The 24983-nt window shown below is 43.5% G+C and overlaps 2 protein-coding genes across 2 annotated transcripts in view; one reads left to right on the forward strand and one right to left on the reverse strand.

Moving 5' to 3' along the window:
* The window catches only part of LOC108126008 (gamma-aminobutyric acid receptor alpha-like), a 343106-nt gene extending 327754 nt beyond the window's left edge, over positions 1-15352 (reverse strand). The window contains exon 1 of the mRNA XM_043211181.2: positions 14967-15352. Coding sequence (XP_043067116.2) covers positions 14967-15352 — 386 coding nt within the window. The remainder of the gene's footprint in view (positions 1-14966) is intronic.
* A 6600-nt stretch (positions 15353-21952) lies between these two features.
* Positions 21953-22522, forward strand: LOC138926518 (uncharacterized). The gene has a single exon (XM_070280946.1). The coding sequence runs from the start codon at positions 21953-21955 to the stop codon at positions 22520-22522; it is 570 nt and encodes a 189-aa protein (XP_070137047.1).
* The last annotated feature ends 2461 nt before the right edge of the window (positions 22523-24983 follow it).

Genomic DNA, 24983 nt, shown 5'->3' on the forward strand with positions numbered 1-24983 from the left:
TGTACACATTCTGTGGATTTTGGTTGCGCGTTGCTCCTTTTACACCACCATCGTCCATAGTTTGCGGCATGGTTACCTCCACACCCACATGGATGTTTCCACATTTCTTTACGGTACTAATGTTGTTGATAGTGCAGTGATCGGAGTTGTGGGCATCCCCACAGACGACACAGACAGCCCAAAGTATGCAGTATAACCTGGTACGTTCATGCTTTGAAATAAGTGCATTGCACTGGACCGTTGCGTTAATATGGCTCTTAAACAGTGATTTTCCGATGCAGCTTGTTGATTGGGTGAACTTCGTTCTCCTTCAGCGACCTGCTTTCTGGCTCGAGCTCGACCTTGAAGAGGGGTTGTGGCTTTTTATCTTTATTAAGAACTAGCGACCCCGTCAAACGTTGTTTTGCCCTTTTTTGTTTTCTATAAGGGCTAGCTGTTTTTTCTTCATTTATTTTGGTTAATAAATGTTTTTCAGTATTTCAAGTACATCCAGTTATTTTACGTACAGCAAAATTTCCCTCGCCAATATCTAACAGTTGTTTAGAGAAAGGATGGATCCTGAAGCATTTGATCGCGCATATTCTTGGTCAGTTCTTTTTCAACATTACGCCACAGTTGCGATGATTTTCATTGAATTCATCAGCGTACATTAACCGTGAACACCTGAAAGGAGTAACAAAGGGCCGTAAAATAGTTTATCATTGTTCCTTATATCCCTAAATGACCAATCCAATTCCCCAAGCGATTTTTTACGTCCTATAGTGCATTCATCCAAAATATGGGCACTATGCCCATAGACGATTGTTTTTATGTTGCACACTGCATCTGGATTATTTTGAATGTTCAATGACAGCTTAAGTGCTGAATGAGCTGTTATGCCTCCATCTAATAAGGTTGCTGCAACGCCAGAAGATGAAATGGCCACTGCGTTGCCATTTTTTTTTAATCGTAATTCGGCAGGAAGAAGCGAAATAAGGAATGTTCACTTTGGAACTTTCACTTTGAATGTTCACAATAATCACTTTGGAATAAGCAGAATTTTCAACCGGCTCTTACTGGAATGCTAGTCGAAGAAATTGCCCAGATGTGAATCCTCGATAAACTTGTTGCCGTTGTTAGTTAATTCTTTTTCTAACTATTAATCTGTGCGCTTCTCTTCTTTGAAAAGTGGTCTTTGTTGATTATGTTCATCTCGTGCATCTTTCGATTGTGATTCACGTAACTGCACCATGCTTACACGCGCCTTTTCATTACCTTTATAAATTTGTTCTCCTGATCTCGTATTCTTCTATCTCGCGCAGCTCTAGAATTGACTGTTTGATGACTAAAATTGGCCCAATTGCGTTTTCTTGGCATTGGTGACTGTAGATAAGTAATCGGCGGACCCCTATTTCATTTGTAAATGTACAATACGTTACCCTCTCAGCCTACTTATTGTTATTCATTACTATAAAAGCAGCCATTTCGGAGGAATATAATTCCCGTTGTCGAACGGGATAAAAAGTATCCTATGTCCGTCTCCTGGCTCTAAGCTACCTCCCTACCAATTTTCAGCCAAATCTGTTCTGCCGTTCTTGAGTTATAAGTGGTGTAACTAACACGACTTTCTTTTATATATATAGATAAATACCTTAAATGTCGGATTAAAACCTCCTTCTTCGATAATGTCTGCCCCAAATGACGTCATTTGGAAACAACTATTGTATTTTCGAGTATTTGCAAGAAAGTGGCGTGATTCTTGTGTTTCGCCGCAAAGCAATGAATACAATGGCTCATGTTGCGGAGTCAGCACTGGCAATTTCACTTTACCATTAACGCAGCATAATCCAGGCGTTTCTCCGGAAAACTTTAATGCACCACAATACTCGCAAACAACGTCCATTTGCCCAATGCAAACGCTAGGATGCAAGCTGTAATCATTGCTGCAATCGTATCGAAACGCAGCTCGATTCAAATCAGCTAAATATCTTGTTCTGCGTCGCAAATTATCTATTTGTTGACTTCTGTTGTTCGCTCGACGATTCTGCATTGCCAACCGAGCTGTTTCACGGGCTGCTTCACTTTGCTCTCGTGATTGAGAAGCACGAAGTCGAGCCATACTATTGCGGCGCTGTTCACGTGCAATTTCTTGTTCTTCTTCAGTCCATTCATTTGCAGTATTTTGTATTCTTCTTGCATTACGGCTTTGTCGGGAAAGATTCGATCGTCTTGGTCGCGGCATTATTAATTAAACATCCGAATCAAATCGATTGCTGCAGAACGCGACTGCCTAACTCTCAATCGTGTTCGCTCAAGCCTAGCTGCTGACATTTTGACATTTGACATTTTCATTTGACATTTTCTTGTGCATCTTTCGATTGTGATTCACGTAACCTTTATACATCTAGATAAATGTATAAATACATAATATCGTACATAAAAATATGATACGTTACGCTCACAGCCTACTTACTTTTATTCATTACTATAAGTGGAGTATAGCGCTGTCGAACGGGACAAAAAGTATCCTATGTCCTTCTCCTGGCTCTAAGCTACCTCCCTACCAATTTTCACTCAAATCTGTTCTTCCGTTCTTGATTTATAAGTGGTGTAACATATAACACGACTTTCTTTTATATATATAGATGTTAATAATATTCTTGGCGACGAAGCCCTTTTCGTTTAGGGCGGTTTTTATTTCCGCACTGTCTTTGTTTGCACTTTTGTTTCATGGATGTTCCCTTTGATAAGCGGGAAATATGAAATATGTTATCGTTCCCGATCAACGCCATAATTGGGTTTATAAGGGCGTTCGAGCTGATGTGGATTGGAGGGGGATTGGGTTTTTTTGCGGTGTCTGGCGCTGGTTAGTTTTTCTCAACCTCCGCCAGTAGGGAAAATCTGTTACTAATTTTACTGTTACGATCTTCAGGACGCGGCTAATTATTGTTCTATTGCCTGCCGGATAACTCTGTGGATAAGCTTGCGCTTAATTCCGAAATTTGTTTCCGATGTTGGAGGGGGGATTTTACACTGTGAACTCCATGACGCGGGAGTCGGAGTGAGCAGAGCGGTTGAGCAGGACCGTTCCCTGGTTTTAGCGGTCAGTAGAGCCGGGTTGCTCTTAATCGCCGATTTTTCCACTTCGGTATCGCGGGTTAAAAAGTAAGAGTAGAAGCCCTTTCTTTGGTTCACTGAACTTCTTAGCTCGTTCTTTTGATCGTTGCTTAATGAGCTCATTGCGTGGCACTTATTTATTTAAAAAAATTCACTAGTTTTGGTTTTAGCACATCACAACTGTTATAAAAATCTTGTCTATTGATCTTAAGCGGACCCCCCCCATTCTCGGTTTCAAAAAATCGATTTTTTTTCGAATTTTTTGTTCGAACTAAGAACTATTCGAGAATGTTCCCTGAAAATTTCAAGTGAAAATCTCAAAAACTCTTGAAGATGTAGCCTATTTTTGGTGGTAGCCTCAGGCGACGGCGAGAGCCGTCTCAAAACTTTAAACGCGCTTTTCTCGAAACAGTGTTTTTACGACTGGCGCATGAGGTTACTCAAAAACTATTAATCCAATCGGTTCCAAATTTTAACACGTTATTCTAAACATATATAGCTTTGGTACTATATACTTACTAGGATAAATCAAATCGGTGAAGATCTTCTTTACTTTTCAGCTTGATTTGTGGCTAAAATAATTAAAATATTTTTCAAAGGTCCACCATTTTGTTAATTTTTGAGCAAAGTTAATAATCCTAGTTTATACGAGAGCCAAACATGTACTCTTTTCAATCTAGTTGGAATTTTTGGTTTCAGATGTTCCAGTGAGCGGAAATCACATGCGCCGCCAAAAAGAAGGGCTTTTTTTTATTGCTAAGAACAACAACAACAAAATAAAATAAAAAAATTTTGTAAAATGGTTATATTCTTTTTTATGTCTTAATATATGTATGCACAGTTACAACCCTAAAAAATAATTTCTGTTCATTTGCCAGCCCATTGAAAATCGTCAAAATTTAAAATCGAGAATGGGGGGTTCCCCTTAATACATTGTGGTTCAGCGTCTTTTTGCTTATATTGGGTTACTCGGGCAAAGCACATCCACTCAGTTCGTAGTTCGATTGGCTATTGTATGCTCGAAGTTAGCTTTCCTTTCCTATTTTTGTTTAGATTGTTATTAAAATTCACCGAGTTGTTTTTGGTGCATTTTTTATGGCGGCTTTGATTTTTACCGAAAGTTTTCTTTAAGATTGGGTGTTATTAATAGATGTGTTTTTATTATGAAAAATTATTATGTATGTAAGTAAATTATGTGTCTTTATTTATATCTAGTTTCCGTAAAGCCCGTAAAAACTAGGTATTTTTAAAGATATTGGAAAGATATCACGACATACTTCACTTCCCTCTCTTTCTTTCAAGCGAACGGTCATGTTTTTTTTGTGCGCACTGCGTTTTATTAAAAATATTGGTAAACCGGTGTTTACATACTTGTGAATTTAATCTTGTGAATCTTAACAATCTTAAAGCCTAAACCGTATCGCTTCGCGAGTGCTGTGGTATATTTGGAGTCGAATTAATAATTTGCCTAAATTCTATTCCAAGCATAGCTCAGCTCTGCTTTTTCCCCGCCTTATCTATATTTCTGCATTTCTCTTTTACACTCTTTCAAAGCTCCCGCTTCGGCTTCTTGTTTGGCACAGTGGTTCAAGGTATTGTGTTTTTTAACTTTTTAAATATTAATTTTTGTTTTATTAAATAAAAAAAAAAATAAAAAATAAATAAAATGGAATTTAAACTGGTCTGTGCCATTAAGTCTTGTAACAAGACAATTTCCACATCCCAGCCTAGCATCCATTGCTGGTTATGTGAAAACGTCGTGCACGCCAAGTGTGCCGGTTTCACTGCATCAGTTTCGGATGCCATTTCCCGTAGGTCTGGGATACATTATTGTTGTGATAATTGTCGTGCTGTGCAAGGCGAAATGAGGTCGTTCATGAGACAGACCAAAAATGGATTTAAAGAGCTGATCACTGGTTTTCGTAAAATCAATGAACAGCTCTGTGCGCTGGACACTCAGTTTAGTGGCCTTCAGCTGCTAAATGAGTCCCCTAAGCGTAAGAAATCCGCTGTTTCTGATCCGCCTCAGCCTGCTCAGCCGACATTAATGCAGCCGCTTATATACCTGGCCACCCCAAGGGCTAGAACTGAGAAAAATTCGTCCGAATTTCTCAGGGATAATGAGCAATTGTCTGATATGTCCGCCATGGCATCTCTTCAAGTGATGCCACAGGTCCTAGGGAACGAAACCCCCATTAGAGTCACCCAAAAGGGTATTCCACAGTCCGGACCACCGGCACCGACTGATGCTGCAGTTCTCGTACCTGCGACACCAAAACCCTTACAGGTGATTCCTCCATCGAAACATATATTTGTTTCTCGGCTTGCCCCTGATACTTCAGAGATTAATATCCCGGCTTATATCAAAGCCAAACCAAAAGCCGATATAAAGGTGGAGGACATAACTAAATTTAAATATAATTATACACGGCGCACGTCTTCTTTCAAGATTCGTGTGCCCGCGCTGATGTTCAAGACGATTTGTTCTCCCAGTTTTTGGCCAGAGAATCTTTTCGTCCAAGAACATCAGCCTAGTTCCGTGAAGAAAAAAGTTAAAAAACCAGTGGGAGTGAGACTTTCCAATATCGGAACCACCGACCAACCCTCCACCTCTTCTTTGGCTACTAACCCAAAAAACTAGTTTCCTCATTAACTCTTACCTATCAGAATACTAGGGGGCTACGTAGCAAACTCCCAAAGCTATATTCTGATAGTTCTTTCTTTGCATCCCATATAATAGCATTTACAGAAACTTGGTTAAATCCGGAGATCTTTAGCTCCGAAGTTTTTCCAAGTAAGTACACCACTTTTAGACGGGATCGATTTCAGCGAAGAGGAGGTGGAGTCCTCATTTCGGTAGACTCTACTCTTGCTTCTGAAGAGGTGAAATCCCATGAGTTTGGTGACATAGAATTTATTTGCGTTAAAATCACTATGTCCGTTAAAGCTTTATACATCACATGTTCATATATACCTCCTATGTCTGAACCGCCTACATATTGGCAGCATTTGTCCGCTATTCGATACGTCTCTAATCTTATGACGGAACGTGACCAACTTGTAGCGGTGGGCGACTTTAATATCCCAGAATTAAAGTGGTCCAACGTCGATAACTCACCATCTTTGTCACTTATAACTTACCATGACTTCACCGCGGGCATGTTTGACATGTCCCTAGGTCAGATCAATCATGTTAGAAATTCGCTATGTCGGCTCTTAGACTTATGTTTTGTATCTGATCCTGATGGTACTGCTCTCTCCAGAGCTTTTCCCCTTTCAACCCCAGAGGATCCATATCACCCCACGCTGGAGGTCTCAATCGAAACCACTCCTGGTATCGATCAGATGTCTCCGAGCATGGTAAATAAGATTCGCTGTTTCCGTAAAGCTGATTTTCAGAAACTTAATAGCCTTATCAATACATTTGACTGGTCTGATATTCTGGAGTGCATGATGTTAATGTAACTTTAGAAAAATTTTATTTTACTTTAAATAAATTTTTTGACTCATGTGTGCATTGGAAATATCCGTCCGCTTCAACAAATCCTCCTTGGTTTACAAGGTGCCTTACTAACTTAAAAAATAAAAAAAATAAGCTTTTACTTAAATATAAAAAAACCTGCAGTAGTGTTGATTTCTCAAGATACCTACTAGCTCGGTCGAATTTTACCGTGCATAACGCTGAATGTTATAGGAATTATATTGACCGCTGCCGGATTCAATTTACTCAGGATCCAAAGCAGTTTTATAATTTTGTAAACACTAAGCGTAAACACGTATCTTTTTCACCTCTGCTTACGTTTGAAAACTCCTCTGCGACTTCGGATCAGGCCATTGCCGATCTATTCGCAGAATTTTTTCAAACAACTTATTCTCCTCCTAAATTGACTGATCAGCCTTATGCATATAACATTCAAGCAGCAAATCTTATTTTCTGTCCGTCTTTTTCTGAGAACAACTTATTATCTGGTCTTTTAAGGGTAAAACCCATTTATTCGCCAGGCCCCGACGGAGTACCAGGCTGTGTGCTAAAATACTGCGCCAGGGCTCTGTGCAAACCTCTTCTAAGACTTTTCAACTTATCTTTGGAAACCTCGATTTTTCCCCTTAAGTGGAAGGAATCATTTATAATTCCCCTACATAAAAAGGGGAAAAAGTCCGAGGCTGCCAACTACAGAGGCATCTCTAAGTTGTCGGCAATTCCAAATTTATTTGAAAAATTAATTACCCCTCATTTGCAATTAATTACCTTTGCTCTTCGATTATCACTCCTTGTCAGCATGGCTTTATTAAGCGTCGCTCCTCCACCACAAACTTATTGGAGTTGACATCCTTTGTCATAGATGGCTTTTGTAAGGGATATCAAACCGATGTAATTTGCACAGACTTCAGCAAAGCATTTGATTCAGTTAATCACTCACTCTTGTTGAGTAAACTGAATATGCTGGGTTTTCCTAAAGACCTCTTAACGTGGATTTCCAGCTACCTTGATGGAAGGACACAAAGAGTTTTATTTAAAAACATTCAGTCCCGTCTGGTCCGTGCTACATCCGGCGTCCCTCAAGGAAGTCATCTTGGCCCGTTATTATTTACGCTTTTTATAAACGACTTGCCCCCTGCTTTAACGAACTCTCTAGTTCTTATGTATGCAGATGATGTAAAGCTTTGTCTTCAGTACAAATCCATCTCTGCCCAATGCAGTCTTCAGTCTGACCTTGATAACTTTCAAAAATGGTGTTTAGCTAATGATCTAATACTTAATGGATCTAAATGCAAGCATATGTCTTTTTATCGTTCTTGCCCTCTGCAAGCTACTTATTCTATTAATGGGATTGCCTTAGAAAAATTAACCCAGGTTAATGATCTCGGCATCCTATTAGACATCAAACTTAAATTTGCCGACCATATTTCCTTAATGGTTAATAAGGCTAAAGGAGTCCTTGGTTTTATCAAAAGGTGGTCAAAAGAATTTAATGACCCCTATATAACCAAAACACTATTCATTTCTTTGGTCCGCCCTATACTGGAGTACGGTTCATGTGTCTGGAGTCCCCAATATGGAGTACATCAGGACCGCATAGAATCCGTACAAAAGAATTTCCTAACTTTTTCACTTAGAGGTCTAAACTGGGATGCAAATCTTCAACTTCCATCTTATAGTAGTAGACTCTTACTCATAAACTTACCTAGCTTAACAAATCGTAGGACAATGCTCGGTGTAGTTTTTCTGCATAACCTTATTAACGGGGATGTAGATAGCCAGCATTTACTAACACGCTTAAATTTTAACATTCCTAATAGAAGGACTCGAAACTTTAGTCCTCTGTTCCTTAGCCGTTGTAGTTCGACATATGCACTGCATGACCCTTTTAGGGTATTATGTTCGAACTACAATGGTCTCTACTCTATTACATCTCTTTCCTGTCCCTCTAACTTAAAATATAGAATTTTAAATTTCCTTACTAACTCCTCTTAGCTTAATAATTAACAAATAACTTAATACTCTAACAAATCGTTTCTTGAGCGCCCCTCGGTCGTCTGGGCCTCTAAGCTTTATGATGAATACAGGAATGCTAGCTGATGCTCTTATTGATGCACAAGCCATTTCCAAATTCTGAAAGACCGGTACAAAAAAAAAAAAAAAAAAAAAAAAAACACATACGATATCTTACTCTAAATTCTACTCCGGGCTCCGGCTCGAGCCGGGTTGCAGGCAGTTGCACCCGGAATGCGTAGTCAACACTTTTGTCATTGGGCGTGTGGTCCGCCAGAGCCGGTGCGTAATACGGCACTTTTCACAAATTCTTTCTTCGCGTGTTAACTTAAATGTTTACGTTCAGTGTTTACAAAGTTATAAAACTGGCTCGGATATATGTATAGTATATAATACAATTTATATAACATTTCGCGTTATTCGTGGTAAAGAAAGACCAAGCAACTAAGTAACTAATTGTACATTCCTTTTTCTATGTTCATGTAAGAGTCTAATCTTAACGTTCTTTAACTTAGATAAATGCCTTGTAGTTCAAGGCGGAGTTCTTAAAACGGACGGATATTTCCATGACACGCAGGAGTCAAAATATGAATTTAAAGTATAATCAAATTTTTGTAAGGCCTAGGACAGGTAATAAAATTTACGGGACAAAATGATGCGAAATTGAAAACTACTGAAATGGAGACTCAAGCCCCTTTCGCTGCGGTCGTGTGGTGAACCCCTAAAGTGGTGAATGTACTCGGAGAAATTTCGGAGCTAAATATCTTTAACCAAGTTTCTGTAAAGGCAATAATATAGTAGAGGTCTGTAGGAATAAATTCTTATTGCCTCAGCCCTTGAATACATCCGAATGGAATAGAATGAATGAGTGCAAGAGACACAACGAATTGAGTGAGAGGGAGTGAGAGAGTAAGAGAGCATTCTAACTCATGGGCATTCTCTTTCCTTAAAACCGAGTGAATTGGGGTGGGAAGTAAAAAGAGTTTTTAACACACTCTATGCATTCATTTATTTTCTTCTGTTGAGCAAAACGCTTCTTTTTATACTTCTTTTATAATAAGGGAGATGACCGAAAGGTAAATTAAAATGTTTTTTTACTTATGGTTTTAAGCTGTTATTATTAGAAACCATATAATAGAACCCAAAAATTACCACCAAATATTAAAACAAAAATTAATTACTTCACCTAAATTGCAAAACAGGTAGGTCAGGTACATAAAATAAATATTGATTTTTTTTGCCTTTTTTAAAAGGGATTAAAATAGGGAACAATAAAAGGGTCAAAGGATAATACTTTTTTGCTTGGGATATTACCTATATTGGCTATATATTCAGAAATCCTAAAACACTTAGATCAGTCAATGAACAAAATTTATCGAGTGACGACGTCACTCTGTCAGTTTGTGAAAGTATTTTTACAAGTGCTAAATTTTAACAGTGCGGAAGTATTTTTTTACCAGTGCAAAATTTAAATTGTTCGGAAGTATTTTTTTACCAGTGAAAAATTTAAATCGAGAAATCAAATTGTGCAAAAGTATTTTTTTTACTCGTGATTTAAAATTTAAAATTATTAAATTAAATTTGTATTATAAATTAAAAGTACGTTAATAGCGCGCTAAAGATTGATTTGAAAAACAAACCTTTGTAAGTTTATTTATCTAAAAACTCCTTAAATTTCGAATTAGCGTAAAGTCCTGAGGACGAAATTCCATGTGATTTCTATATTAATTTCATTATTTTAATTTTTTTGTACAGCACTATAAAAGAATGCCTTGCGTGTCACGTTTTTCCCAGGAGCAACGCCGCCAAGCTGCTTTAAGCCGCAGCAGGGCCCGCTATGAACGGAATGCATCCCAAATACGAACTCGGAATTCTCAACATATCGACAATGTCTGCGACAATAATCCAAACTTCCGATAGGAAAGTCGTGCTCAAGATCCCACTGCACGTGCGCAGCGAAGAAGAAATGAGAGGGTTCGCAACCTTGAACGGATTCGGGACGCACAAGCACATGCAACTCGGGAGACGGACGGGAGAACTCTGAGGAGCGACGACGAGAGCAGTTGCGATACACTGCTGAGCACTCTACTAGGAGGACTGTTCCGGAACTTAGAGTTCCTGAACGGATTCGGGACATGGATGCACACGCGAGGCATCGAGAGGACCCCAAGGAGCGACGACGAGAGCACTTGCGAAACAATGTTAAGCACTCTACTCGGAGGACTGTTCCGGAACTTCAAATTCCTAAACGCATTCGGGACGTTAGCAACGCTTTTTATTTCCAACGAAATTTCCCAGTCCGTCCGTTAAATGTAAAGTTTGCCACAATTGTTGTCGTGTCATCTCTCTTGGCAAACTCCCGTCACTCTGCCTTTCTAATGGGTTCGACTTCCCAGAAATTCCTGAGTGCTTGAATGGACTCACCTGCCTTGAAGAACGCCTTAAAAGAATTCCTTTTATGAGGATTATTTCCCTCGGGTATGAAAGGCAATGCGGAATCAGAGGGTCATTGGTGAATGTTCCAATATCATTTCCCGATATTGTGACTGCGCTTCAGCGCTCTTTCAACTCTACTCATGTCATCCAAGTCCATCTTAACAGGAAACTAGAGTACGCTCACAATTTCATGACTGAAACTATTCGACCCGCTCGCGTCCTTGAAGCTGTACGGTACTTAGTGAATACCGAGCTCTACAGACAGTACAACATTTCACTGAACAAATCATGGCTAGCAGAACTTAAAGGAATTAATGAAATTCCTTTTATTGCTAACGAATCCGATCGCGAAGCAGTAGAGCAACTTTTTTGCCAGCAACACCACTTCCAAAATGCTGCAGCTCTCGAAGAAAATTTAAATCCCGGAGGCCATGAAACATTATTGGAAAATAATGATACTGCTTTTCAACGCATTGCATTGGCACCGGGTGAAGGCCATCGGCCAATAAGCTTTCCTTTCCTTTCCAATTATTTCTTGCGGAGAAATATTTAAAAGAAATACAACCAATGCGAAAAGGTCCAGATCTCAAATCCGATTTTACGACCGTCGTTGCGCTGTAGTTCCTAAAGTTGTATACATGTATAAATATTCGAAATGCAGCGCATTCAAAATTCTTTTTCAATTGCTTTACGCAAAAAGTCAAGTGCAGTTACCGCTGGTAATCTGCGGGATAAGTAATTTGATGATGGCTACCACATCCTTAAAGGCTTACGGTCTGCACCAGCTCATTGGGAGGCTGAAAAAAAGTTATTGCTATGACTCGACAATATGGGTTGCCAACCTTTTTCATTACCCTTTCCGCTGCTGAAACTAAGTGGAATGAACTTTTAGTTATCTTTTCCCTTCTATTGGATAGGGCTACAAGCGAAGAAGAAGCGGCAGCTCTTTCAGGCTCCGAAAAGGCTCGGTTAATCCGATCCAGTGACGTGCTCTCGATATTTCGATTACAGGTTGCGACAAATTATGAAATTGTTCAAAATCGATATTTTTGGGGAATTCAATCTTTCCCATTTTTATTGGAGAATCGAATTCCAGCACAGAGGATCTTCGCACTCTCTGCTGGTATTCCTAAGCTCGAAGACCTCGAAATACCGAGCAAGTAATAAACTTTATCGATAGGTTTATTACTACAAATGGAGACGATCCTGAGCTACAAGAAGTAATTCAGTATTAACGCCAGAAGCATAGAGCTTCGTGCCTGAGAGAGTTACGCGTACTGGAGTTCTGCCGATTTAATATGACATATCCTCCTATGCCCGAAACGCAACTTTTGCATCCAATAGTAGAAAACGAAGTGAATGTTGAAGAACATAAAACTTTGTTCAAAAAAATTAAGGAAGCTTTAATGACCATTTCTAATGAAGACGCAGCTTTAAATAATAATTTAGAAGCAGCATATGATATTTTGGGTCTGCATATGTCGGAGGCAAGTGAAGGTACTATTTTTATCAACACTTGCCATCCAGACAAGCGAGTTAGATTGGCTCGCTCAAATGACGAATTAGAGCGACTACCAAACAACTCGGTGGATATTTTTGTGAGTAATATTCTTGACCGATATCTGCAAAGGCATGAGCAGTTGGAAGGAATTTGTTAAGCAGATTTCACAGCTTGGTACAGATTTGTCAAGCGGAATTCACGATCTGCCGCTAATCATAGGGAAGACTATGATGAAGCAAATGATGTGAAGGGCCGATCCCGGTCGTTCCGACTTATATACTGCCTTTGCATGCAGTGTGTGTGCAAAGTTTCTTTGCTTGAAGTGTGTGTGCAAAGATTCAAGTCGATAGCTTTTAAACTGAGAGAATAGTTTGCGTAGAAACATACTGACGGACATGCTCATATCAACTCAGGAGGTGATCCTGATAAAGAAAATATGTACTTTATAGGGTCGGAGATGTCTCCTTCACTGCGTTGCGCACTTTTGGACAAAATTATAATACCTTCTGCAAGGGTATAAATATGTAAAATAAAATGTACAACGTAATAATAAATATTTCTGAAAAAAATACAATGACTTGCTTTCACTTTTGAATTATTTTATTATCAGCATCTAAAAAAACAAGCAAATATGCATAGTTGTATCGTACATCCTAGAATGCATTCGAAACCATGCGAATGCGAACTGTAACTGTAACTCATTCGATTCGGTTTTCATCCCCCGAATGTTGTGCGAGGGAGACCTATACAGTCGCACTTTCGTCTCAGCATTCTATCTCACTCAATTCATTTTTCAGATTGTGCATTCGAATGTCGTTTTTTAGCTATTCATGCAGACCTCTATAATATAGGATGCAAAGAAAGAATTATCAAAATTGAGATTTGGGAGCTTGCAACGTGGATGGTAGGCTGATATAAAAAGATTTTCTAACTCAAGAAATAATTGAGCAGACCAATTTAAATTCCATATAAGTCTCAAGAGTAACAAAAATATCAAAAACAAAGGTACCTTGAACAACTGTACCAAATTGTACCAATAGAAGAGCGATTGGAGTAGGCAAAAGAAAGTGCAGAAATAGATATAAGAACCTCAATTGCATAAAAAAGGGGAAATAGCAAAGATGAGCTACGCTTGGATTAAAGTTAAATTCGCCTCTAAATATCTTTCCGTTTTTCTATCCGTTTTCAGTTTTATAGCTACTTAAACTTAGCACACATCCTTCTTTGCACGCAGTATATAAATCGCAACGGCCGGGCTCTGATTAATGATAAACGATTCATCAAAAAATATACAGTATATTATAGCAGTACAGTATACAAAAGCCGAGTCGATATAGTCATATCCGTATGAACGCGTGGATCTCATAAACTATAAGATATAAATGCCCACGCAGTTTAAATTTATTTAAAATTTTGCCACGCCCCAAAACAGAAGTCTGGGGTAAGCGCCAGTTCGTTAATGTTTTTGGAAAATTTGTTGATGCCAAACTTTTCCAATGGGTAATCTATACCTATAAGTCAACAAGAAAGGAAAGCTAACTTCGGGCGGAGCCGAAGTTGATATACCCTTGCAGTTAAAACTGGATATATATTGCAAACATCGGATATAGTTAGAATATAGAACATATGATAATAAAACCCAATTTATTATAACACAAAATCTAAAAAAAAGTCTCAATCTTCTAACTTAAAAAACACCAAAGTTGAAATTTCTACCAAAATCCATTTCCGATCGTTCAGTTATATGGCAGCTATAAGATATAGTCGGCCGATCCCAACCGTTCCGACTTATATACTGCGTGCAACGGAAAGGGCGTGTGCAAAGTTTCAAGTCGATAGCTTTAAATCAATAATATATATACTGATCAATAATATTTATACTTTATAGGGTTGGAAATGTCTTCTTTACTGCGTTGCACACTTTTGGACAAAATTATAATTCCCTCTGCAAGGGTATAAAAAGGAGCCGAATCGGATAATTTATACACTGTTATATCCTCTATATAGGATAGAGAAGTTATAGACTTTTTAGTCTGCCTCCCTACTAAATCGGTAATACGGCCGTAAGTTTGTTGTTTTTCCCAAACGCAAAAGTATGGGTGAAAGAGATGAGTACCGGGTATAATATACACTAATATATCTAAAGCTATAAATCAGACGACATGCAGATAACGATATTGAAAAACTAGAACAAAGTTTCAATTAAGATTTAGTATAAAACCTTGTTTCTGAAGTCCTTTTAACGAAATATCGGATCGGAATAATTGAGGTGTTAATCGAATCGGAATCAACAGAGAATTTTAGATTTTTTTGACGACTTCAACGTCAGATTTTTAATTTTTCGGATTTTTAATTCTTCCTCATTTATAGTAGTCTACTCGCGCATGCTAAGGCCCACAAAGATATCCTTATTCTAAGCTATAATTTAGTTAACCATACCGCATTGAATAAAGTATTCCACCATTTTGATAAAGTCTTAACAACTTGTTCGGAACAGTAATTGTATGTATATGTGAATGTTTTCCATTATATAAATAAGTATCAGGGCGCCAAATCTTGTCCAGAATTTTAATACTTAGTGATAAGCTCTTGATAGGACCATTAAAACTGAGGCGGTTGTCATGCCAATATTGTCTAAAATAACAATCCATTCCGTAGTCCATGTTCAACTCAGAAACTGGGCCCATACTACGTATGAGAATATTGGTCCGAACCACCGTCGGAAAATGGCTTCCATGTGTGGGTAATTGTGTTTTTTCATAGTGCTGAAGAAGGTTTTCCAAAATTATTGAGATATTTCGTCCTAGCATATCCACAGATACCATTGGTAACCGTTTTTCATGATGGAAAAAGCCGTTACTGAGACGTCTACTGATTAACCGTGCTGGTAATATTTGAAAGGATTCATATATTTTACTTGCATGAAAATCCTTTGATATATTAGCTTCCAAATTATTTGATATTGTCTCTTCAGATAGACTCTTTCCAAAACAGCATAGCTTATAAGAAAAATTTCTGTCAGAATAAATATAAATAAATTAATATCAGTTAATATTTTATATGGACAATAAATATGAGAAGATTGAAACAAAATTATTGTTATAAGATACTTGTATTTAAACTATGCATATAAGTAAAACCAATTAAAAACAAGAAAGAAACCTAACGTAACCTAACGAAGTTTAAAAACACTGATAGTATCCGATGATAATATCGGATATGTTTAGGTGAGGGGCCGTGGTGCCACTCACCTGAAGAGCGCATCCGCACTGAAGAGCGCACCCGCCACACTCGCCCCTCTGTGCCCTCTCTTCTCGCTCGCTGGTTGTCGGCGATCTCTTTTTGCACTAGTTTTAAAGTTGTCAATTCGATGTACGCAGCCAATAAAGCTGAACGCGTTCTTTATACTGAAACTGAAGACGCCCCCGACTTCTAATTTTTCAACCCCCATTCTGGAATACTTTTGCGGAACCAACGCCCCCCTACACATTTTGGTCCTTCGAGCTGGATACCAGGATATTCAGGATATTTTGGATCCACCAGCAGTTCAGGCATTGTTCCGCCCAAAAGATAAGTACGAAATTTTTTCCGTCTCCGTCTCTCTGCCGGTCTTCAGCAGTGGTCCGAACATAAAATTTCGTTCACACTGCTGCAAGATTGTTTTTCCCTCCGTGTCAACTCCAAGTCCGAGTTTTCCGACACCACGGCAGCTTGAGACTTTTCTAAGACAAAAAAATTACCAAATTTTCCATCCATCTCCGTTGTGAGTGCCTCGCCATATTCCTCGCCGTTTTTGGCTTTTCCGTTATACGTTCGCTCGCCAACGGTCGAGGCATATGTACATGCATACACACATACATTGTGTTTACTGCAATTAATCCGCAAAAAAAAATCGGCAAGTAAACAGTGAAAGTGTGTGGTGAAAAAAAAAAATATATATATAAAAATAAAAGGGCATAATTGATATTGGCCAGCCGGTGTGAAGTGGTTCCGGGAATCTCCAAGTTCACCGAACAGTCCGCCGCTGTCGTAATATTGTAATATTGTAAATTGTCGTAATATATTTCAACTCCACCCGTCTGTTTCCATAATAATTAAATCCGCCAATTAGGCAAAAATTAATTATTAATTTTTTTTTCTCTGTGTTCAATCCAAGCCAAGGTCAAGTCCACCTTTCCGGCTCCGCAATTTCGAAAATAGTCAGGAATTGAATATTTACGTACGAGCCATACTGGTCGAAATATACAGACATATCTATATAGACAGTCATCAATTATTTTTCCGAACGATCACGAGTTTTCCGGGCCTTGTCCATTTTCCGTTCCGTCATTTTCCTAACGCGGCTTCTACTTCGCATCTGGCAACATCCGCCTAGAATCTCAACGAACCTTGGCCCTTCTGGGTTTGTTTTTGGCTTCCTGAAGTTTCTCCCACATCCGAATTGTGCCGCATCCGACGTTCCTCTCGACATCGGCGCTTCTAATTCCCACTTGGCCTTGCAATCGCAATTCGTCCGCGATCTCACCGGTCTCATCACATTAGTGACCGGCTACCGCTTCGTACGAGGCACCCATTGCGCGCGTCAGTCGACAAGTTCTGACCAGCGAATTGGTGTCTGAGAATGCCCACGGGAGACGACCAAAAGCCACGTCCGATCCCAACCATCCGTCTGGACAGATTTCAATCCGCTTCTCCGCGGACGCCTCTTTTAAAGCCTAAGGCGTACAGTGCCATTCCAAGGGCAAAGAGTGACGAATCCGTCAATACAATCCCCGGTCCTTCACAGAGGCAGACTCGTTCCGCTGCAAAAATGGCTCAAAATGCGGTCAACGTGGCGCTGAAAAGGTTCATCGCCGCAACGGATCGAATTAGCCAATTTGAGGCTAACATAAATACTCCGGGCGCCAGAGAAACGGAAGGAGGCTCCCAATACATTTGCGAGGTCCATCGGGACCAAATTCGGGCACTGTGGGAGAAGGTGGAGAAAAGCTATGAGAGCTGCTCCGACTTACTAGCCGTGTCAGACGACAATGTGGCCACCTCGACCGCGCTGGAATCGAAGTACAACTACTGCTACTCCGTCTATTCGAGATGTATTGCCCAGCTTCGGGAGAAAATTGCTTCCCAATCCACTCAGGCTTCCGTCAATGTCCACACGCCCGCGCCTACAGGCTGCCGGTTACCTCCGGTGGATACCGAGGTCTTTGCGGGTGATTATCTTCGGTGGCCCACCTTCAGAGACTTGTTTACGGCCATTTACATCCAAAACTCGCGGCTCACCCCGTTAGAGAGGTTGTTCCACTTACTGTCCAAAACAAGTGGAGACGCCCACGCCTCCGCCTCCAAGGCTCCGCTTACCCATGAGGGGTTTGTCGTCGCTTGGCAAAGCCTCACAGACCGCTTTGAGAACCGGCGGCTACTGGTCAATAGCCAGTTGAAAATCCTTTTCAACCTCCAGGCTATTTCTCAAGAGTCCGGGGTCGCGCTGAAAGAGCTCCAAGCCACCATTCAGAGTTGTCTGACAGCCCTCGCAATGTCCGTCATTAATGTTGAGGCTTGGGACTGCCTTCTGGTGTTTATGATTTCGTCAAAGCTCCCCAAAGTCACACTTTCCATGTGGGAGCAATCCGTTCATAACAAGGCCAAAATTCCAACATGGAAGGAATTAGACAACTTCCTGACAGAGCGCCATCGCACTCTGGAAGCAATCGACGACGTCAGGCCTAGTAGTTCCGGGCAACTTCCGCCAAGGTCGGGAACTCCTACTGCCCCTGCTCGAAGGCTCCATTCATACGAGACTCGAGTGGTTCCGGGCCCCAAGGGTTGCGATCTCTGTTCGAGGGAGAACCACCCCATTCGCTTATGTCCGCGGTTCTTGGAAATGGACGTAAATGGGCGCTCGGACTATATTAAAAGAAAGCAGCTATGTTTGAACTGTTTTGCCCGAGGGCACCAGCAACGAGACTGCACGAGCGCCCATACCTGCTTCACATGTCACAGCCGACACCATACCCTTCTGCACCGCGGCAATCCGTTCGCCACCGCTCCAAGTCCGCCTACGACAGCAAGGGCTCGACCCGCACAGACTGCCAGAAGCACAAACGGCCCAGAGGACCAATCGGATGTGCAGGTGTGTTTCGCTTCCGGGTCAGGAGCCGTCCTACTAGGCACGGCCCTTATCAACGTGTGCCATTTGGGGTGCAGCTTCCAGGCACGAGCTCTGATCGACTCAGGGTCCGAAGCGACCTTCATCACGGAACGACTGTTCAACCTCGTCAAACCACCCTTCAAGACGATTCAAGCCCAAGTTTCCGGCCTTAATCAGACCATTTCCGCGCAGTCTACAAAATTGTGCCATTTCTCCATTCGGTCGCCGTCTAGACCTGGGCTACAATTAGGCTACGTTCTGCCGCAGTTGGCAGGAAATCTGCCATCATACCCGATTCTCGTCTCAGATCGTCTCAAGGGGCTGCCCGACATTCCCCTGGCGGACCCCAACTTCTTTGAGAGCTCCCAAGTCGATGTACTAATAGGAGCTGACATTCTTCCGTCCATTCTCCTCGGTAATGCCAAGGCTAACATATGCGGGTCGCTTCTCGGTCAGGAGACCATTTTTGGATGGGTGCTGACAGGACCATTATCTCCAGCCAATCCCCGCAGCGTGTCCGTTTTTTCCACACGAGTGGCCCCCAGCCTCGGTGACTCACTGGATCAGCTCCTCACCAACTTCTGGGAGGTGGAAGATGTGCCCACACCGATAAGTTCGGAATCGGATTCAGTTTACGAGCACAATTTTGTCCAGACGACGAAAAGAGACGAGTGTGGCAAGTACATTGTGACGCTCCCCTTACGCGACCCCGGGCAGAAGGGTTCCGAGCTAGCGGCTTCACGGTCTTTTGCCCTTGCTCAGTTTCTGCGTAATGAGCAGCGCCTGAAAAGAGACCCGCCCCTTAAGGCCCGCTATGACCCGGTAATTCAGGAGTACATCGACTTAGGCCACATGACCGAGGTCTCTCCCGCTAGCAACTCCGCTACCTACTATCTTCCACATCATGCCGTCTTCAAGCCCGAAAGCACGACCACCAAGGTGCGAGTGGTCTTCAATGATTCGAGCCCGTCCGCAAACGGGACCAGTCTGAACGACATTCTTTACGCGGGCCCGGTCTTACAATCCGACCTGACGATTCAAATCCTAAAGTGGCGATACTTTAGGTTTGTCTTCAACGCCGACATCGAGAAGATGTATCGGCAAATTTGGGTAGACCCCAAGCATACTCCGCTCCAACGTATTTTGTTTCGCAATCCCGATGGGGATATTCGCGACTACGAGTTGAAAACGGTCACCTTCGGTGTCAATTGTGCCCCGTTCCTGGCGATCCGTGTACTGCGACAGCTCGCTGACGACGAAGAGTCGAAGTATCCGCAGGCAAGCCAAATTATCCGGCAGTTTATGTACGTTGATGACGTTCTCGCGGGGGCAGACTCCAAAACTGAAGCCCAAGCTTCGATTCGGGAGCTGAAAGGGGCCCTAGAGTCAGCAGGGTTCCCACTTAGGAAATGGACGTCGAATAACAAGGCAATCCTGTCCGACATTCCGATCGATCACCGTCTCCGTGCTGACTTTCTCGACATCGATGCAGAGAGCACGGCCAAGACACTCGGCGTGCGGTGGAAAGCGGCGACTGATGAATTCTTTTTTGTCTCGCCAGAATTGACTTCCGGCTCGGTTTTCACGAAGCGCCAAGTCCTCTCCCAAATTGCCAAATTGTTCGATCCAGCAGGTTGGCTCGCTCCTTTCATTGTTCGGGCAAAAATGTTCATGCAAGACATTTGGCTTCTGGATCTAGGGTAGGATGACGCCCTCCCTCAAGATTTCTGTCAGCGATGGGTTGACTTCCTAAAGAATTACTCGGTGCTCGATCAGATTCGTGTTCCTCGATGGGTCGCGTTCCGACCATACCTAAAGGTCGAACACCACGGGTTCTGCGACGCTTCACAGAAGGCGTACGGCGCAGCCATTTACGTTCGTGTCGAAATCGGGTCCAAGGTAATAGTGACCCTGCTGACTGCAAAGACTCGAGTGGCCCCAGTTAAGACGGTGTCGCTCCCTCGACTAGAACTGTGCGGTGCCTTATTGTTGTCCGAGATGGCCACCGCCGTTCTGCCACAAATGCCAGGGGCCGCGTCTGCCCTATACTGTTGGACCGACTCGACTATTGTCCTCGCGTGGCTGCATAAGCCAGCGTGCCAGTGGACAACGTTCGTGGCCAACCGGGTGACCAAGATCACCCAGTTCACCGACGTGCAGAAATGGGCACATGTCCGCTCCGAGCATAACCCTGCGGATCTCGCTAGCCGGGGCGTAGCTCTCCAAGATCTTGCAGATAACCAGTTGTGGTGGCACGGTCCTGACTGGCTGCAGCGGCCTCGCAGCGACTGGCCCACTCAAGGCTATGATGCCCCCGTGACTGAACTCGAGAAGCGAGCAGTCAAGGTCCATGTCGCGAAAGTACCCCCCGAAGATCTCCTTGAGCGTTTTTCCACACTCGACAAGGCATTACGAGTCCTTGCCTATGTTAATCGCTGTTAATCATCCAGCGCGCGCGGAAGATTCGACCCTCGTTTGAAGAACACCTGACCGCTAATGAGGTTACGTCGGCTGAACGTCTTCTAGTTTCCGTCACTCAGCGCAGACACTTCGTCTTTGAGATGGGCTGCTTATTCACAGTCCGATTCACAATCTGAACCCCTTCGTGGATTCGCAAGGCCTTATGAGAGCCTGCGGCCGGGTCACGTCCTCTGAGCTTCTCCAATATGACGAACGGCACCCTATTATCCTTCCGTACGACTGTCAGCTGTCTCGACTCCTGGTTCAATTTACACATCGCATCACGCTGCACGGTGGCAGTCAGCTGATGATCCGTCTGATCCGGGCCAAGTTCTGGATTCCAAGGGTGAGGAATTTGGTCAAGTCCGTTGTCCATTCTTGTAAGGTATGTGTCATCCACAAGAAGAAGTTGCAGACGCAGCTCATGGGAGAGCTACACAAGGAACGGACGTCCTTCTCGCGCCCGTTCACGCACACCGGTGTGGATTATGCCGGTCCCTTCGAGATAAAAAACTATACGGGGAGGGCCTGTCTCATCACAAAGGGTTATGTGTTGGTGTTTGTGTGTTTCTCCACTAAGGCCATCCATTTAGAGCCTACGTCGGACCTTACGACCGAGAAATTTCTGGCGGCTTTCGCACGGTTCGTGTCCCGGAGAGGATGCCCCCGTCAAGTGCAGTTCGACAACGGGAAGACCTTTGTGGGAGCAGCTGCTCTACTATCCCGCGATTTTCTCCAGAGCCTAAAGGGGGCTGTGACCGGTGCCTATAGTCACCAGCAGCTTCTCTGGCATTTCATTCCTCCGGGAGCTCCCCACATGGGGGTCCTTTGGGAAGCAGGGGTCAAGAGCTTCAAGACCTTGTTCTACAAGTCCGCCGCCACGCGAAAATACACCTTTGAGGAGCTGGCTACTCTCCTGGCGAAGATCGAGGCGTGCCTGAATTCGCGGCCACTCGCGCCAATGTCCGAAGACCCTGCTGACCTGCTAGCTCTTACACCCGGGCACTTTCTTGTGGCAGGACCCCTTCTCGCCACGGTCGAGCCCGAGATAAAGGGGGACACCAATTCCATCATCAATCGTTGGGAACACCTCAAGGCGCTTCAGCAGGAATTTCAGCTCCGATGGAAGGAGGAGTACCTCAAGGAGCTCCATAAGAGAAACAAGTGGCGAGCCCCTACGAGGGACCTCCGCGTTGGGTATATGGCCGTCATCAAGGAAGACAACATTCCGTCCAATGAGTGGCGTTTAGGCATGGTTGACGCGGTGTATCCCGGCTCTGATGGCCATGTCCGCGTGATCGACATCCGCACCGCGCGAGGGCTCGTAAAGCGGCCCGTGGTTAAGGTCGTGCTTCTTCCGTTGGACACGTCCGCCTACCCACAGTAATCGACATTTCTTCCGCTCCAGTGTTCCTGTCCATTGTGCTGTCCCGTAGCTCTGCCCGTAGTTCCGAACTTTCATTTACACCGATTCTGATCATGTTATTTGTTCCTTTATCATATTTCCGTCAGCCATAGCCAACACGATGTCGCCACGTCCACGCAACACCCACGCATCGCTGGAGAGCAGATGTTCTCGCGGTATTCAATCCTACCGTTGCCGAGTTTGCAATGGAATCCACGCCTTAAGGAAGTGTCAGCGCTTCCTACGCCTTAGCGCCGAGAAGCGGCTCCGAGCGGTTCTTGTGAACCGGTATTGCTCGAGCTGCCTGGCCCACGAGCACTCCGACGGATCCTGTCGTCGGGGTGACGGTTGTAAGACGTGTGGACAGGATCACCACACGCTGCTGCATCTCGTGGAGAAGCCGTGGGCTCGGCGCAAGGCACGCCGAGAGGAGCACCGGTCACGGAGCGCGGGAGTCAGGACACAGAGTGTCTCGTCTGGCGCCCGGTCGTCATCCGCCAACTCCCGGCGCGGTTCGGGTGCTCCTCGGCCTGGGTCCGCCACTTTCCGGCAATCCCAACCCCATCCACGGCCACCGACGTCCCGGCACTCGTCGATGCATCCTCGGCCTTCTTCCGCCACTCCTCGATTGTCAACCACCGCTCATCCGCCCGCGTCATCCGCACCTAGGCAAAGTTCCGCCTCTCGTCGAGGGCCCCGCTGGACGCGGTCGCTGCGCCCACCCTTTCATCGCTGCTGCAACGGAACAGCGTCAACGTGCTGCCGACTGTACTAGTGCGGATCGACACCGGGACCCGGAGCTTCGACACGGGGGCCCTCATCGACCCATGCACGCCCTCGAGCTGCATCGACGCTTCGCTCGCTGCGTGTTTCCGGCTGCCCACTACCAGCGTGGGGGACGAACAGGTGTGTTCCGCCACCGTGGGGTCAACGAACGATGACAGCGTTCCTGCAATACACCAATACCAATACCAAGATCGAGCCTCACGGGCGAGTTCGTACGCAGTCCCGGGAGCTGAGCGAGGCGGTGCGTGCCCACTTCCGAGGCGTGACCCTGGCGGATGAGCGATTCCATCTGCCAGCGACAATCTCCGTCGTCCTGGGCGCAGATATGTACCCACGGATTATTCAACCGGGCTTCCTGAAGATCCAGGACGGACTGCCAGTGGCCCAGAGCACCGTGTTTGGATGGGTCGTGTCCGGAGCCTGCCACCAGCCATAACTTCGAGGGAGCTATTGCAACCCGAGCGATTACAAGGGGGGCGGAATGTTTAGGTGAGGGGCCGTGGTGCCACTCACCTGAAGAGCGCATCCGCGCTGAAGAGCGCACCCGCGCTAAAGAGCGCACCCACGCTAAAGAGCGCGTCCACACTCGCCCCTCTGTGCCCTCTCTTCTCGCTCGCTGGTTGTCGGCGATCTCTTTTTGCACTAGTTTTTAAGTTGTCAATTCGATGTACGCAGCCAATAAAGCTGAACGCGTTCTTTATACTGAAACTGAAGACGCCCCCGACTTCTAATTTTTCAACCCCCATTCTGGAATACTTTTGCGGAACCAACGCCCCCCTACACAGGATATATATCGCAAAAACCGGACTTTGTTGACCTATCCTTATGAGAATTTACTATAAAATCATGTTTTTGGAATTGATGATTGATGTTCTTTGATGACTCATTGAGCAGTTGAAGGACGCTGACTAACTCTTTGAATACGCTCTTAGTCTGTCTCATGAATAATATCATTTAGTCCTGGACAACATGACAATTATTGCAATAATTGTTCACTGATGCACTGAATCGGGCACACTTGGTGTGTACATAATCTTCACCAGCCAGTCAGCTTCCCAGATGGTGTGCTGCGATGAAGAGATTATGTTATAACAATACATAACAGAGCAGACCAATTTTAATTCCATATAAATTTCAAGAGTGCCAAAAATATCAAAAACGAAGGAAGCTTAAACCACTTTACCAAATTGTACCAATAGAAGAGCGATCGGAGTTGCCAAAGGAAACTCCAAAAATAGATATAAGAAGCTCTATTGTGCAAGAAAAAAGAATTGTAACTAAAAAAAAAGGGGAAAAATCAGAGCCAAGCTATGCTCGGATTAAAGTTAGTTGCCTTCATTATGTCACAGCTCACGAAAATCGATACGGTTTTTGTTGAATTGAGTAAAAAATTTCTTTGACTTCAATGCAAAGTTGGTAAGCACCGTTTTAAATTTGGAAATTTGTAAAAAACGGAGTGCAACACATGAAAGAAAACATCTTTGACCCTATAAAGAAGTATATATATATATTCTCTATCACGATAACCTCCTGAGTCGATATAAGCATGTTTGCCTATCCGTTTGTTTCTCTGTTTTCAGCTTGCAAGCTATAAACTTCAAACTTAGTACACATCTTAAATAAGAACGGCCGCAATTGGCTGACTATATCCTACAGT

This window comes from Drosophila bipectinata, chromosome XL (genome assembly GCF_030179905.1).
Source record: "Drosophila bipectinata strain 14024-0381.07 chromosome XL, DbipHiC1v2, whole genome shotgun sequence".
NCBI lineage: Eukaryota > Metazoa > Arthropoda > Insecta > Diptera > Drosophilidae > Drosophila > Drosophila bipectinata.

Bases quoted from the DNA above. Each gene is read 5' to 3' on its own strand.
- LOC138926518 (XM_070280946.1), top strand. From the start codon at position 21,953: ATGGGGGTCCTTTGGGAAGCAGGGGTCAAGAGCTTCAAGACCTTGTTC.